General features: G+C 45.0%; 1 protein-coding gene and 1 pseudogene across 2 annotated transcripts in view; one reads left to right on the top strand and one right to left on the bottom strand.

Moving 5' to 3' along the window:
• tweek (transmembrane protein KIAA1109 homolog tweek) overlaps nucleotides 1-9,213 on the bottom strand; it is a 90,205-nt gene extending 80,992 nt beyond the window's left edge. Inside the window, exons 1-6 of one of the 2 annotated variants that reach the window (XM_077662788.1) lie at nucleotides 9,137-9,213; nucleotides 8,930-9,027; nucleotides 8,295-8,527; nucleotides 5,329-5,472; nucleotides 3,804-4,018; nucleotides 2,299-2,460 (exon numbers count right to left, since the gene is read on the bottom strand). In XM_077662788.1, the coding sequence (XP_077518914.1) occupies nucleotides 2,299-2,460; nucleotides 3,804-4,018; nucleotides 5,329-5,472; nucleotides 8,295-8,527; nucleotides 8,930-8,946 (771 nt within the window). In that variant the 5' untranslated portion in view covers nucleotides 8,947-9,027; nucleotides 9,137-9,213. Of the gene's footprint in view, nucleotides 1-2,298; nucleotides 2,461-3,803; nucleotides 4,019-5,328; nucleotides 5,473-8,294; nucleotides 8,528-8,929; nucleotides 9,078-9,136 lie in introns of those variants that run through there. The other variant, XM_077662787.1, reaches the window with a different exon arrangement.
• Nucleotides 9,214-10,802: 1,589 nt separating this feature from the next.
• Nucleotides 10,803-10,896, top strand: LOC144130758 (U6 spliceosomal RNA; annotated as a pseudogene).
• Nucleotides 10,897-12,922: the final 2,026 nt, after the last annotated feature.

The raw sequence follows: 12,922 nt of genomic DNA, 5'->3' as shown, positions 1-12,922 counted from the left end.
ATATAATATAACCGCCAAGCTGCCGGTCACCAAATCGTGGATTGCTAATGGCAGCATGACGTCAAGAAACGGCACTTTAATTGGCAAGCCGAAGCAACAAATCACTGGATGTGCCCACTCTGAGGTGGCAAGTGCCACATGTCATCTGCTCGAGCAGACAATGAATCTCTCTGTAACTTGCAAGAGTGGCAGATCGGGCTAGTTGGTATTTTTCCATAATGCGATACAGCGCGAATAAAGACGGGGACGAAGCGAGACAAGACAGCGCTGTGGTGTCTTGTCTCGCTTCGTCCCCGTCTTTATTCGCGCTGTATCGCATTATGGAATCTCTCTGTGGCTGGAAATGGAGATGTTAAAACAGCAAGCGGTATAAAAGCTTCTATCTGCTCAGAATTAGGCTTCTAAATAATGGAAACGGGCATATATCAAGGTTGGAGTCTTTGAATGATGACCGAGGATGCAAATTTTCAACGCTTGTGCCACTGCTCCATAGGAACAGCAACAGAATCAATGGAGAAGATAGCCCCTCAACACGTGCTGTCCCTAGCAGCAGTGCTCTCTGTCGGTCACAATAAGTGGCCGCACTCTCGTCACAGTGCGGCCGCACTATCGGAACATCTCTTTCTTCCATCACGACCTGGAGAGAAAACACCCAGCCTACCAAAACAATCCTGCCTCGTGTTCGGGCCTCATCGGTTCGGGCCACAGAAGCAAAGCGACTAAGATGCGAAGACCTTGCAGTATCAGCCACCGAGCTAAAAGCCTGGCGGCAGAGTGGGCACCAAGGCATGAATCAAGACAAAGGCTGCAACCAAGGCCTTCCCCAAACTGTTTCTGAACAACCCCGCTCACCTATAGCTGCTTGGTACGATATTGGCTATGGTTCAAGAATAACTGCTCTGCAATGGCTCTGCCCCAGCAGTCAATACTGCACTTTTGTTGCAGCTTCACGACAGCAACCTTGCAATGTTCTAGCTATGCTAACACTAGACTATTTGTGTGTTACAACACTTGTAACCATCCTGCGAGTTTTTTTTAAAGGTTGCAACAGCTTTGCAGTTTGGCAAGAGTTTTGGCTTGGTTTGGCAAAAATGTTTGGCCAGTAGAAAGGGTTTTTCATATTAGACTCCATGAAAAACCCTGTGTAACTAGGCAATGATTATGTAGGAGGAATGTATCAAAGACCACAGCGATCTCTGCTTATGGCTCTTTCTTAATCCTCCTTTCACATATATCTGAAGAGCAGCGGTTAAGAAACTATGACTGATTAATGAATCTGTTGGTACAAAGCAACACTGACGCTACGAGGTATGCTGCAGTGGAGGACTCTGCCTTAATGTGGACCACCTAGGATTACTCAGTGTGCACCAAAACCTCAACAGAAGGACATTGTTTTATTTCAACTTCATCAAAATGCAGAAAACCCATGGGCTCATGTCCAGCAGCCTAAACAACACAGTGGACCCACACAAGAAAGTCCCTCTTGAAAGCCCAATGATGACTGTCTGCAACTCAACAAAGCTACAGGTTTCTTTTACCCAAGTCGATGTGCACTTCTTACCCCCTTGGATCACACAAACAAAAATTAATTGCATCCGTCTGTGCAGTATGTAACTTCTGACTGTAATAAAACCTTACTTATAGCATGGTGGTTCGCTATGTGTTATGCCTTTGTAAGTACTAACACACCACCCTGAGCGTTACAGTTGCAAAAGTTCTCCTTCTGTGCAAAATAATGAGCGGATGCAAATTACGCGAGTAAATACGGCAGCTATGAACCATTGTCCTGAAGTGCATCAGCCATGCTGCAGCAGACATTGATATGTAACATTCCTTACACAAAGAAGGTGTACCCACAGGTAGGAGAGAATTGACTATGATATCAAACAGCTAAAGTGCACATTTGGCAAACATTACAGTTACTGAATACTTTTATCCCATTAAAGCACCTTTGTCATTAATTTTCATTTCACCCATTTAATAGTGGCTCTCTCGTGCTTCGACGTGCCATCCCTTCTTGTTAACAGCCTGGATACAAGCGTACCGTAAAAAGTGAAAGCAAAAAAAAAATGCAAAGGAAAATAGAAACAAACAGGATGCACCAGTACAACACGCGCGCCGTCCAATGCTATCCTACAAGTGTGCATCTCGTATGCGAAAGGGTTCTATGCTTCCACATCGTACTGCCTCACTTGCCAAGCAAACTTGAAGAACTGCTGAGCCTCCGAATGTTAAGAGGAACAATTATTAGTCACTGGCAACAACAGCACTACACATCTGAAGCAATTAAGAACTTGCCTTGAAGCTGTCAAGCCGACAGTCTAGTGTATGCTGGAACAAATCAAGCCTGGATGCAGCTGCTCTTGTCTTGTAAGTAGCATGGGCTTCCTCAAAACGGATTGAAATCGTAGTGGGCAGCAGACGATTCCCAAACACCAAGCGCCCTGTCGACACCTCCACCTGCATTTATTAACATAAACATACCGTATTTACGCGCATAATTTGCACCCCCTTAACTTATCACCCGGGTTTACAAAAAACCATTTTTTACTCGCATATTTTACGCAACGCGCTGTGCTAGACCACCATCGTGCACGCGGGCTCTGCCCTATGGCTCTACCCAGTAGCATTCGGCTATTCCGCGTGTTTGTTCGGAAGGCTTTTTGAATCTTTTGTGCACTGGGCACTCATGGTGGTGTCAGGGGCTGCTGTTACAATCGCAGCGGCACCAGCGGCATCGCCACTCGGAACGGCCAGCAGCGCTTCCGAGGAGGATTGGCAGCTGATAGAAGAGCCAACACCGCTGTTTGTTTGGCTGATGCATGTGACTTGACTGCCGACTACGCTTTTCTTGGTCGCTCTGACTGCTTAAGTTTGGTTGTTCGGTCGTGTCTTGCGATGGGATATCACAACTATACGGCAAGTTTCAAACTGCTTCTCAGCGCCTTACACGGCGCAGAGTGGCGAAGCCAGCGAGAATAACCTCGTGCGCACAAGTTTGCCCATAGAAAATTGTTGTGTCGGAAAACTTGTGCGCACGTGGCTATTCTGGCTGGCATCGCAGCTCCGTGCCGTGATAAGGCGCCGACAAGCAGTTTGGTCAACGCTCGCGCGGTACTGTTAAAGAATTGTGTGGTGTGATAATTGATTTATTGACTCGCGCTTGCTATCCCGGACGAAGTTACGAAAGCAAACTTACGGAATCCGGAACTACCGAACAATTGGCTGGGCCACAAGCGATGACGCTGTTTTAGCGTCTTATTCAGCTTCATGCATGCACCTTCATGCCATCCTGCATTGGGGGGGGGATGCGCGCCTTTTCATTTAGAGTGAACTTTTTTTCGGGGGGCGGTCAGCGTGGGGTGTGGATCCGGGTGCTGGCGTATATGCAGCAACATACACTATACCGATATTGCGCGTTATGACCTTTGTGGAGTTGTTTAAGTCGTGCTCGCAAAATCCCCGCTTAATTTGCACACCCCCTTCTTCAAGCCCTAATTTCTGAATAAAAAGTGCGCAAATTATGCGCGTAAATACAGTAATCACCAAGAGTGCTACAGCCTAGCTCTTTAGAACGACACTAGAGAAACAACGCACATTTCAATAGAAAACTTCAGAGCATAATAAAAATAAAATAAAAAAAGAGGGCCACTTCAGAAAGTGCCCTTGAAGCCATGGAATCAGGACCAAAGTAACAATGAGCATCACCAAACGACGGGATAGACAAGTGCAACACTACTTTGGTTGGCAAAAGGTTGTTCTCAATCACCAAACAGGATGTAACTAGTCACAAGTCACAGTACCTTTAGCACAGGCACTAGATCACGCCATGGATGGTCCTCTGCTGCATTGCTTGGCGGAGGTTCCTCGGGCATTGGTTGGTCTGGCCCATTAGGCAGCACGCTGGGTTCCAAGCCAAACAGCTGCTCTAAGTGTGAGTACAGCTGAGATCGATTGTAAATATGCATCTCCAAGCCATTCAGCAGGACAAATACGCGGGCCTCAGCATCAGCACATGCTGAAAAAAGTAAAGAGTGACATACTGAATGTATTCCTGGGCTATATTCTGCACATAGAACAGAACAGAGAGAACCCCAATACGCTGAACACTTTCTTAGAACAACAGCTGAATTAAGCCCGTTCCTCTGACATCTATTTTTAAGAATTAACAACAAGAATGAGGGCCTCATAACACAGGGAATAGCATTATAAAGAACATTCACTAGCACTTTCCATGCGGACAGCATTGTGAGATATAGCCTGTTAAGCTGAGGAAGCATCTTCTCTTTAGTAGATGTGGTAGTTTTCAAGACACCACCTGGCTTGAATATTTTGAGATGGAAGTATCGATGCTCTGCCAAACCAACATTTAGTGAGTGCCTACACAAATGGACCCCACTGTGGGGACTAAAAAAGGAACGCAATGAATCAGGTGCATGCATAACCTGTCACTCTTCTCAACCTGCTTCTCTTCCATCTCAACAAAGGCGGCCACTGGCAGCAATTCTGAGGAGCACACTCAATCACAGTGCCACCAGTTTAGCACAGCCTTTCCAATACACACTGAGAGGACATAGTAGTAGCCCTAAAAAACAGGGACGACAGGATAGAATAAGACAAAACAGGCACTAATGCCAGCACCTGTGTTTTCTTCTAGCCTGTCGTCCCTGTTTTTTAGCGCTACTACGATGTCTTCTCAATCTAAACACCAACTAGACCAGCTTTCTGTCTTAATTCCAATGCACACACCATGCGGGTGAATCTTTAGACCACTTTACGTGAACTGAGAACCTTTAACTATGCACATATAATGGTACACCAGCCCTCCCTTTTTGTGAGCCACTAGCACTTGATGCAGAATTTCGCACAAAGCACTGCCTTAACAACTTTGTTGTAAAGTGTCACAAGGAGGAGTACTGTGCTGTTGGTCATTAATAAAAGTGCACAAGCTTAAATGGTACACATTTCTCATTATGGTTTCACTACATATGCAAACCATTGTAAGGTGCACCAAGTTTTCCAGTGCTCCGAAGTGACAAGTGGAATCTGTCACATCTACAACACATATAAGTTCCTTTTCAAGTTGAAAATAGGGAGCCAATTAAAATGATACCCAGCTTAAAATAGAAAAATGTAGCATGGGTGTGAGACAGCACATACATTTGGGACAAACTAATGCCTAAGCAAATATAACCGTAAAACTGAAAAGCCTTTTACTGCTATAGCTTCACACTAATTCAGTAAGTACCATGGACGAATAGATAAGCACAAAAGTGGTAAAGCAATCCCATAGAGCAGATGTGTAACAGAGGTGGCAATAATACATACTACGTGGGAACTCCTTCTTTACATATGGGATCCACCAGCGGAAAATTAGCCAGCCATCTTGAGCCCGTACAGTATAATCCGGTGTGACATATGCAACATCTCGAAACATTAGCTTTCCAGAGAGTACAGAGAGAGACACAGAACCTGAAAAAAGAAAACTTATTCATGGCCACAGCACTTATATACATGGTGTAAAGAAAGAAATATAAAACTCACTGACAACAAAAACGCATATGAAAATGGCTTTCCCCAGCATTTCTCGAACAAATCTAGCTGCAGAACATCACAAGGCTGATTATTGTTTATAGTTTATGGGTGCTTAACGTCCCAAAGCGCCTCAGGCTATGAGGGACGCCGCAATGAAGGGCTCCAGAAATTTCGACCGCCTGAGGTTCTTTAACGTGCACTGACATTGCACAGTACACGGGCCTCTACAATTTCACCTCCATCGAAATCGACCGCCGCGGCCGGAATCGAACCAGAGTGTTTAGGGCCAGCAGTTAAGCGCCATAACCACTGAGCCAAAGCGACGACCACAAGGCAGATTAGTAAAGTCACTGCTATATTACAAATACTAAAGGTGTCTTTTGCCACAATTCATTTTGCTTAGCTAAATTGAAGTGCTAACTGCATAGGTGCTTCAAAATGAAAATAAACAAAGGCAATCATACACTGTAATGAGATAAACTGCTTTAGGAGCATTGGTTGTGCACTTTGCATTTACATTGAGCGCCTTCACAAAGCATATTTGAATTTGCCGTTGCTTTTCCATTCCAGAGCAGCGTAGGCTTCTGGGAGGGATGGAGGCTCATAGAGGGTGGAGATGGGAGGGTGAGTGGTGGGCAGAGCTTTCAGGAGGGTAGAGGTGGGTTGGTGGAGGCTCATAGGTGGGAGTTGCATTCTTAATTGTGCGTGCCCAGAAATGCACCCACCAGAAAGTACTTCCTCCGGAGGGTGGTTCTGGAGGGCAAAGGCTTCATACATGGCATTCTTGTCAAAAGAGGTCTATACGGCCGATGCAGTAAAAAAAAAAAACACCTTGCAGCCCCGCTACAGCTACTTTTTTTACAAATATAAAGTATAGGGCCCGTGGTTTGCGGTATCAGAAATGTGGCTTATGAGCTGTGGTCGATATATGTACAGTCACAAATGCCTCATCCCCAATCAGCATATAAACTATTAGGAATGTGTGGTGGCGAACACATCTGCCACTGCAGGCCTAGTTGCAGGCAGTGCCATAGCAGGGTGCTAGTGTACACTGTAGTTGCAAGAAAAAACAAAGGAGAGTGCTAGGTACAGAATGGTGTTAAGCCCGGAAGGATATGATGGGGAAAGATACAAGAATAAATACTGCCTCCATGGGAGCCACACATGTTGGAGTTTGTCGTGTTACCACAAAAATGTGATAAAGCAAACTTCCACATTCCCAACGAGACAAAGCTTCGTAAGTGAAGCCCACACAGGTTTTTTGTTTAAGGCTGTTTCACAAGCTGCAGATGCATGATAAAAGCACAGTGTAGTAGCAAAGGTCACGACGCTGTCATTGTTGAGCTTTCACATGCCTCCACACTGGGCCCATTTCAGTTCACGTGACATCTCAAGAAACTTGCAGCACACATGTTCAATGATGTATGTATATAGGTGCCGTCAGATTAACATGAAGCATGGTTTAGAGTTCAAGCTCTGCTCAGGAACATGGATGGTTTTTTACATTTATGACCAACAGATCAGTGACACTTGCCTGCATAAGCATAAAAAATCTCTTATTCTTTTCTACCAAGCATGAATTTTAGAACCTATGGTTTATGGGGGTTTAACGTCCCAAAGCGACTCAGGCTATGAGAGATGCCGTAGTAAAGGGCTCCGGAAATTTTGACCACCTGGGGTTCTTTGACGTGCACTGCCATTGCATAGTACACGGGCCTCTACAATTTCGCCTCCATTGAAATTCGACTGCCGCGGCCGGGATCGAACCTGCGTCTTTTGTGTCAGCAGCCGAGCGCCATAACCACTAAGCCACCGCGATGACCCTTTAGAACATATGGTAGCACTCAGTCTTTGATTGGATGAGAAGGCAATCGGAGTGAACACTCTGCATATATCGTATCACTGCCAGCCATAGTGAAGTGCCATGTGGAGAGGATGCAAAGCCTTTGCACTTTAGTAAAAAGGCAATATGTCGGGCCAGTTTAGAAGGTTTTTCATATCTGCCTCAATGAAAAACCCTGCGCAACTATGCCATGATTATGTAGGGGGAACGTATCAGAAACCACAGCGACCTCAGCTTATGGCTCTTTCTTGATCCCCCCACACTTAAACATACACCTATTCAGCAGTGATAAAAAAACTATGATAGACTAAATGATCAACAATTTCATATGCCAAAGCAACACTTCAGTAGTAAGACAGATCATATGGGAGGGCTCCATATTGATTTCAACCGCCTGGTGTTGTTACACTAAAATATCACTACGTAAGTAATTTTGTACTTTGCATCAATGAAAACAGACATGCCACAAACACAAGTTTACAGTGCTGACTGAGACAGGATGGCAGGCTTGCACAAAACAAAATGGCAATTGCAATAATGCTGACGACAAAAGGCAGAGTAGACAAAAAAAAATGCTGCAATAGCTCATCACCAACCCTACACAAAAGGATGAAATGGTATACTTTGCACAGCTTAAGTGTCTTCAGCCACTATGGAAAGGAACTTGGCTGTGGTGAGTTTTACAGCACCCTAGTCTTATTACAGTTTTCATACATAATTGTGCTGGTCTGCATTTCAATCGGGAGTTAGTAGCCTTTGGTTCAAATCAACCACTATAATCATTCTTTAGCACGGCTAGCTTCTGGCAGAGTTTCGAATCTTGATCAAACTTATGTTCATTAAATTTGTGCTTCAAAGCCAGCAGAAAGTCAATCTCAAGCATTTCATGCTTAAAAGGTGAAACAGTGAGAGTTACCGATTTTGAGATATGCTTTTCCCACGAAGCGGTTGAGGACTTTGGTCAACAGGAAACCTAAGACACGGGCATTGTAGTATGTGATGTATATGACCCATGCAGTGGCTGCTAGCAAGGCACACAGTAACCAAGCAAAGTTGGAGTCCAAGGGCAACTTTTCCAATGGGGCTGTGGTGTTCCATGCTGCTGGGTATGCTGCTGCCACTTCGGGCACATCAGCTGGCACGGTGGGCCTGTTGTGAGTGTAATGAATTACACTTAAATCTCATGTCGGAAAACGCAAGCACTTCATTGCTGTACGAACACGAATATAAAATAAAATCTAACAATAACAATATGACGAGGAGAGTAATTGTCAGACACTTATGCGACTTCCGTACTGATAATAACTACAGATGTACGGCGCTTAGCTCATTTAAGAGATAAAAATTCTCTGACAACACGGAGGAAAGCAGAACCCCAGAGGTTTCGCTCTCAGTCAACATCGCCTATTAGCACTAGCCCGGATTATTTCACATGCTTTACTACAGCAGAATCAGCCTTCGTGAACTAGAGAATAAAGATGTCCCACTGAACATAACACCAGGCACGCAAATTCACTCTGAAAAAAAAAAAAACAGTCGCAATGCACTCACGTATCTGTCGCATTCATGGTAGGCAGAACGAACGGCACGAAATCGCCCTACACTTCTTTCCTCGACGGTGCCGGTAGTACCATTGCTTGTAGTCGGTCCTGCCAATATGATTAGCGTCAGGCGAGCACTGCAATATACCGCATGTCATGTCTGTTAAATAAACAGCCAAGAACCGAGAACGCATTCAAGACCCTCACCATCACCAGCCATCACTACCACCACCATCACATTCGTATCATTTTCATGTTTAGCTACTTCTCCCTCCACTTTTCCGGCTTCGAAACGACTGCTCTGGCTGCTCAGCGACTTTTGGATTCTCTGTTTTGATGATGATGATATTAGTTGCAGTCGACAAACAAGAACGGCGGTGTTTCGCTAACTCAGCTTGATGAAATTAAATGAAAATGAAAATTGGTTTTGGGGAAAAGGAAATGACGCAGTATCTGTCACATATCTGCGGACACCTGAACCGCGCCGTAAGGGAAGGGATAAATGAGTTAGAGAAGAAAGAGGTGCGGTGGCATTCTCTACTGTATTGTACCTGTCACGACCGGCTTTATTACTTAAAGCCGGTCGTGGTACCTGTACTACGTGCCATGTTTACTAAGGTGAAGAAGAAGGGCTCCGGAATAATTTCGACCACCTGGGGATCTTAACGTGCTCAATGGCTCTTGATTGGAGTTATTCAACTCGGGCCCCTAGCTGACTTTTTGTCGCCGAGTTTCTGGCCATTGAGGTGGCCTTAATCAGGATTCCCTGCACTATCTCTCAGGTTATTATACTTTCAGACAGCCTTTCCGTCTTGACAGCACTCGAAAAATCGGGAGGTATCCCTACGAGCCGTTCCCTTCGATTTTTTCTTCCACCACATATTACAGAAGTTTGTTTTCGCTGGGTCCCTGGGCACTGTGGCATTGTTTCTAATGAGAGGGCGGTTTTTTTTTTTTTTTGGCTAAGTCCGGCCTTGGGGGACCTATTGTCCCACTCGTACTGTCTTCTTGACTGCAGCACGCTTCCAACGGTTCCAGCGCCTCCACTACTTGAGCCATGAGCCTCTCCTTGCTGTAGCGGACTTTCAACACCTGGCATTTCCTTGGAGAGTGCGGATGTGCACTTCGAGGAAATGTGAGGTGTCCATGACCCTATTGCGTTGCAGAATACCGCGACTAAATCTCTATTTATGTCGATCAGGGTTATCGCTGACCAACCTTTGCGAGTCTTGTGGCGAAATAGAGTCAATAGATCACTTTTTCCTCTTTTACCGGCGGCTCGCTTCACTCCGTAGAAAATACTTGGAGATCCCCCTCGCTCGACTGGGGCTCTCTCTATCTATTCCGATCATACTCTCCTTTGGAGCAAGCGCCAAGGGATATGCCTTGAAACCTGTGTGCGATTTTATTCACGGGTATATAATTGCATCAGGTCGATTCTTATGCTAAAATGTGAATTCACGGCTTTTTCATTTCCTTTTCTATCACCTTTTTTCTCCAAATTTTCGCCTTCTTCACAAAATTACCCAATTGTTCCACTCCTTACCCATGTGTGAGTTGGTATCAGTAATGTACCCTGGCCAATCCCCCACCGTGGGTACGTGCCATTCAGCCAGAGGCCATCATCATCATCATCTTAACGTTTTACGAATTGGAAAAACAGCGCAATCAAAGACGAGACACAAGAGAAGCACAAAACACCAGCGCTGTTTTGTGCTTCTCTTGTGTCTCGTCTTTGATTGCGCTGTTTTTCCAATTCGTAAAACATGTACCAACCAGCCCGTATTTGCCCTCTTCTGAAATCATCTTAACGTGCACTGACATCGCACAGCACACGGGCGCTTTAAGCGTTTCGCCTCCATCGAAACGCGGCCGCCGCGGTCGGGTTTTCCAAAGTATATCTACTAAAATTGGAACGATACAGAGAAGATTAGCATGGCCCCTGCGCAAGGACGAAGTTAAATGAAATTGGTTTTGGGGGAAAGGAAATGGCACAGTATCTGTCATATATCGGATTCGGCGGACACCTGAACCGCGCCGGGATAAAGGAGGGACTAAGAGAATAAAGGAAGAAAGAGGTGCCGTTGTGGAGGGCTCCGGAAAAATTTCGACCACCTGGGGATCTTTAACGTGCACAGACATCGCACAGCACAGGGCGCCTTAGCGTTTTTCCTCCATAAAAACACAGCCGCCGCGGTCGGGTTCGAATCCGGGTACACAGGATCAGTATCCGAGCGCCCTAACCACTGAGCCACTGCAGCGGGTCAGGTTGATCGATATTTGACCGTTTGTGGCCAACAGGATCAAACAATGTTCCATACAACCTATAACCTTCATTGGCACAACGAAAATCCACAGGATTGCTACAACTCCTCTAAATGGTCTTGGCAAGCCACCCCAAGGTGAAGTAAATATTTAATAAGGGACTAATCACTCATTAGCATCCACTCAAGTGCAGTCACATGGCTACCGAGGAAAGCCATGCAGCTTTTTTTTAGAAAACTCTGTAGTTTAAGAAAAATTCTTCATGGTCCAGGATCGAACCTGCGGATTGCCACCTGCCTGGGGCAGTCGTTCTTCCTACTAACCTAACCAAGGCGTATAGCAGATGGCCGAGCCAGGCCGAATTGATCTCCAACTCGAAGCGAAGTTACAGGGAATCGCCTAAGGTGTGCAAATTTGTAATATGAATTGATTAAGTATTTACCCACGTGCAGCCATATGGCTACAAAGGAAAGCTTTCTTAGAAACTTCGCAGTTGAAGAAAAATCCGTCCTGGTTTGGGGATAGAGTCCCATGCCACCGCCTGTCCAGGGCGCTCGCTCTACCAACTTTACTCCACAGCTTACTTCCATCAAGTGTTTGTACCCGCTAGTTCTAAAAGTCTATTTCTGCACTGAAAAGAATTCAGGAATTGTACATGTGGTTTTAGGGGGTTTAAAGTCCCAAAGCAACTCAGGCTAAGAGGGGCGCCGTAGTGAAGGTCTCTGGAAATTTTGACCACTCGGGGGTTCTTTAACGTGCACTGACATCGCACAGTACATGGACCTCTAGAATTTCACCTCCATCGAAATTCAACTGCCGCGGCCGAAATCAAACCCGCGTCTTTCGAGTCAGCAGCTGAGCGCCACAACCACTGAGCCACCGCGGCAGCTGGACAGCATTTAAACATGCCAGCCTCGTCTGATGTGTTGCGTCTTTTTTCCGAATTATGAAACACAATACGAACTTGCCCAACACTGAATTTTAGTAGATTATGAAACACATGTGCACCAGTAGCAGTAGCCTGTAGGAAGAGCCTTATTAATAAGGTATAAATGCCGAGTGCTGGTTATTTTTCATAGCTTCCCATTTCACTATTGTGTTTACCGTGTCTTCCAGACAAAATCGCTTCTAAAGTTGCAACCACATGTCGTTCCGGAACGAGCTGGAAAAATTGTATGTACTCTGAATATAGCAAGATGTTGGCACCTTTTTGTTTTGTATAATGTTTGGATTCTGTGGTGATCCAATTTTTTTCTCTTTTGCTTTTTTCCCCTGTTTTCATGTGCTCAATGTATTTTTTTGTCCTTAGTGTATTTTGTAATAGCCTGTATTTATTTGTGTTTTTATTGTGCCCCTTACTCAACACTTCATACTAGGAGCCTGTAAAGTACATTTACAAATAGATAAATTATGCAGCCAGGTCATAGCAAAAGTTTAGCATGGGCTAAACTTTGTGAGGGTTGCACAGTACGAAAGAAACAAGACGAATCTTTCATTCTCCCCTGCTATATTCACAAGTTATGTAACCTTGCCAGCACAGTTCGTGGCAGTACAACAAAAACAGGGCAAACTTGAGGACACGTACGTTAAACACTGAATGCATGCTGCGACTGTATTCATGACCTTGCAGGTTGATCAACACATTGAAAAAAATAATAATAATAAAATAAAGGTATCTGATGAGAAGCTCTACAAAGTTGTCACAACACTCTGATCCATGGGCATGACAGCTTTTGCT

This window comes from Amblyomma americanum, chromosome 4 (genome assembly GCF_052857255.1).
Source record: "Amblyomma americanum isolate KBUSLIRL-KWMA chromosome 4, ASM5285725v1, whole genome shotgun sequence".
NCBI classification, from domain to species: domain Eukaryota; kingdom Metazoa; phylum Arthropoda; class Arachnida; order Ixodida; family Ixodidae; genus Amblyomma; species Amblyomma americanum.
The sequence above is the reverse complement of the archived record's forward strand: the minus strand, read 5'-3'. Positions and strand labels throughout refer to the sequence as shown.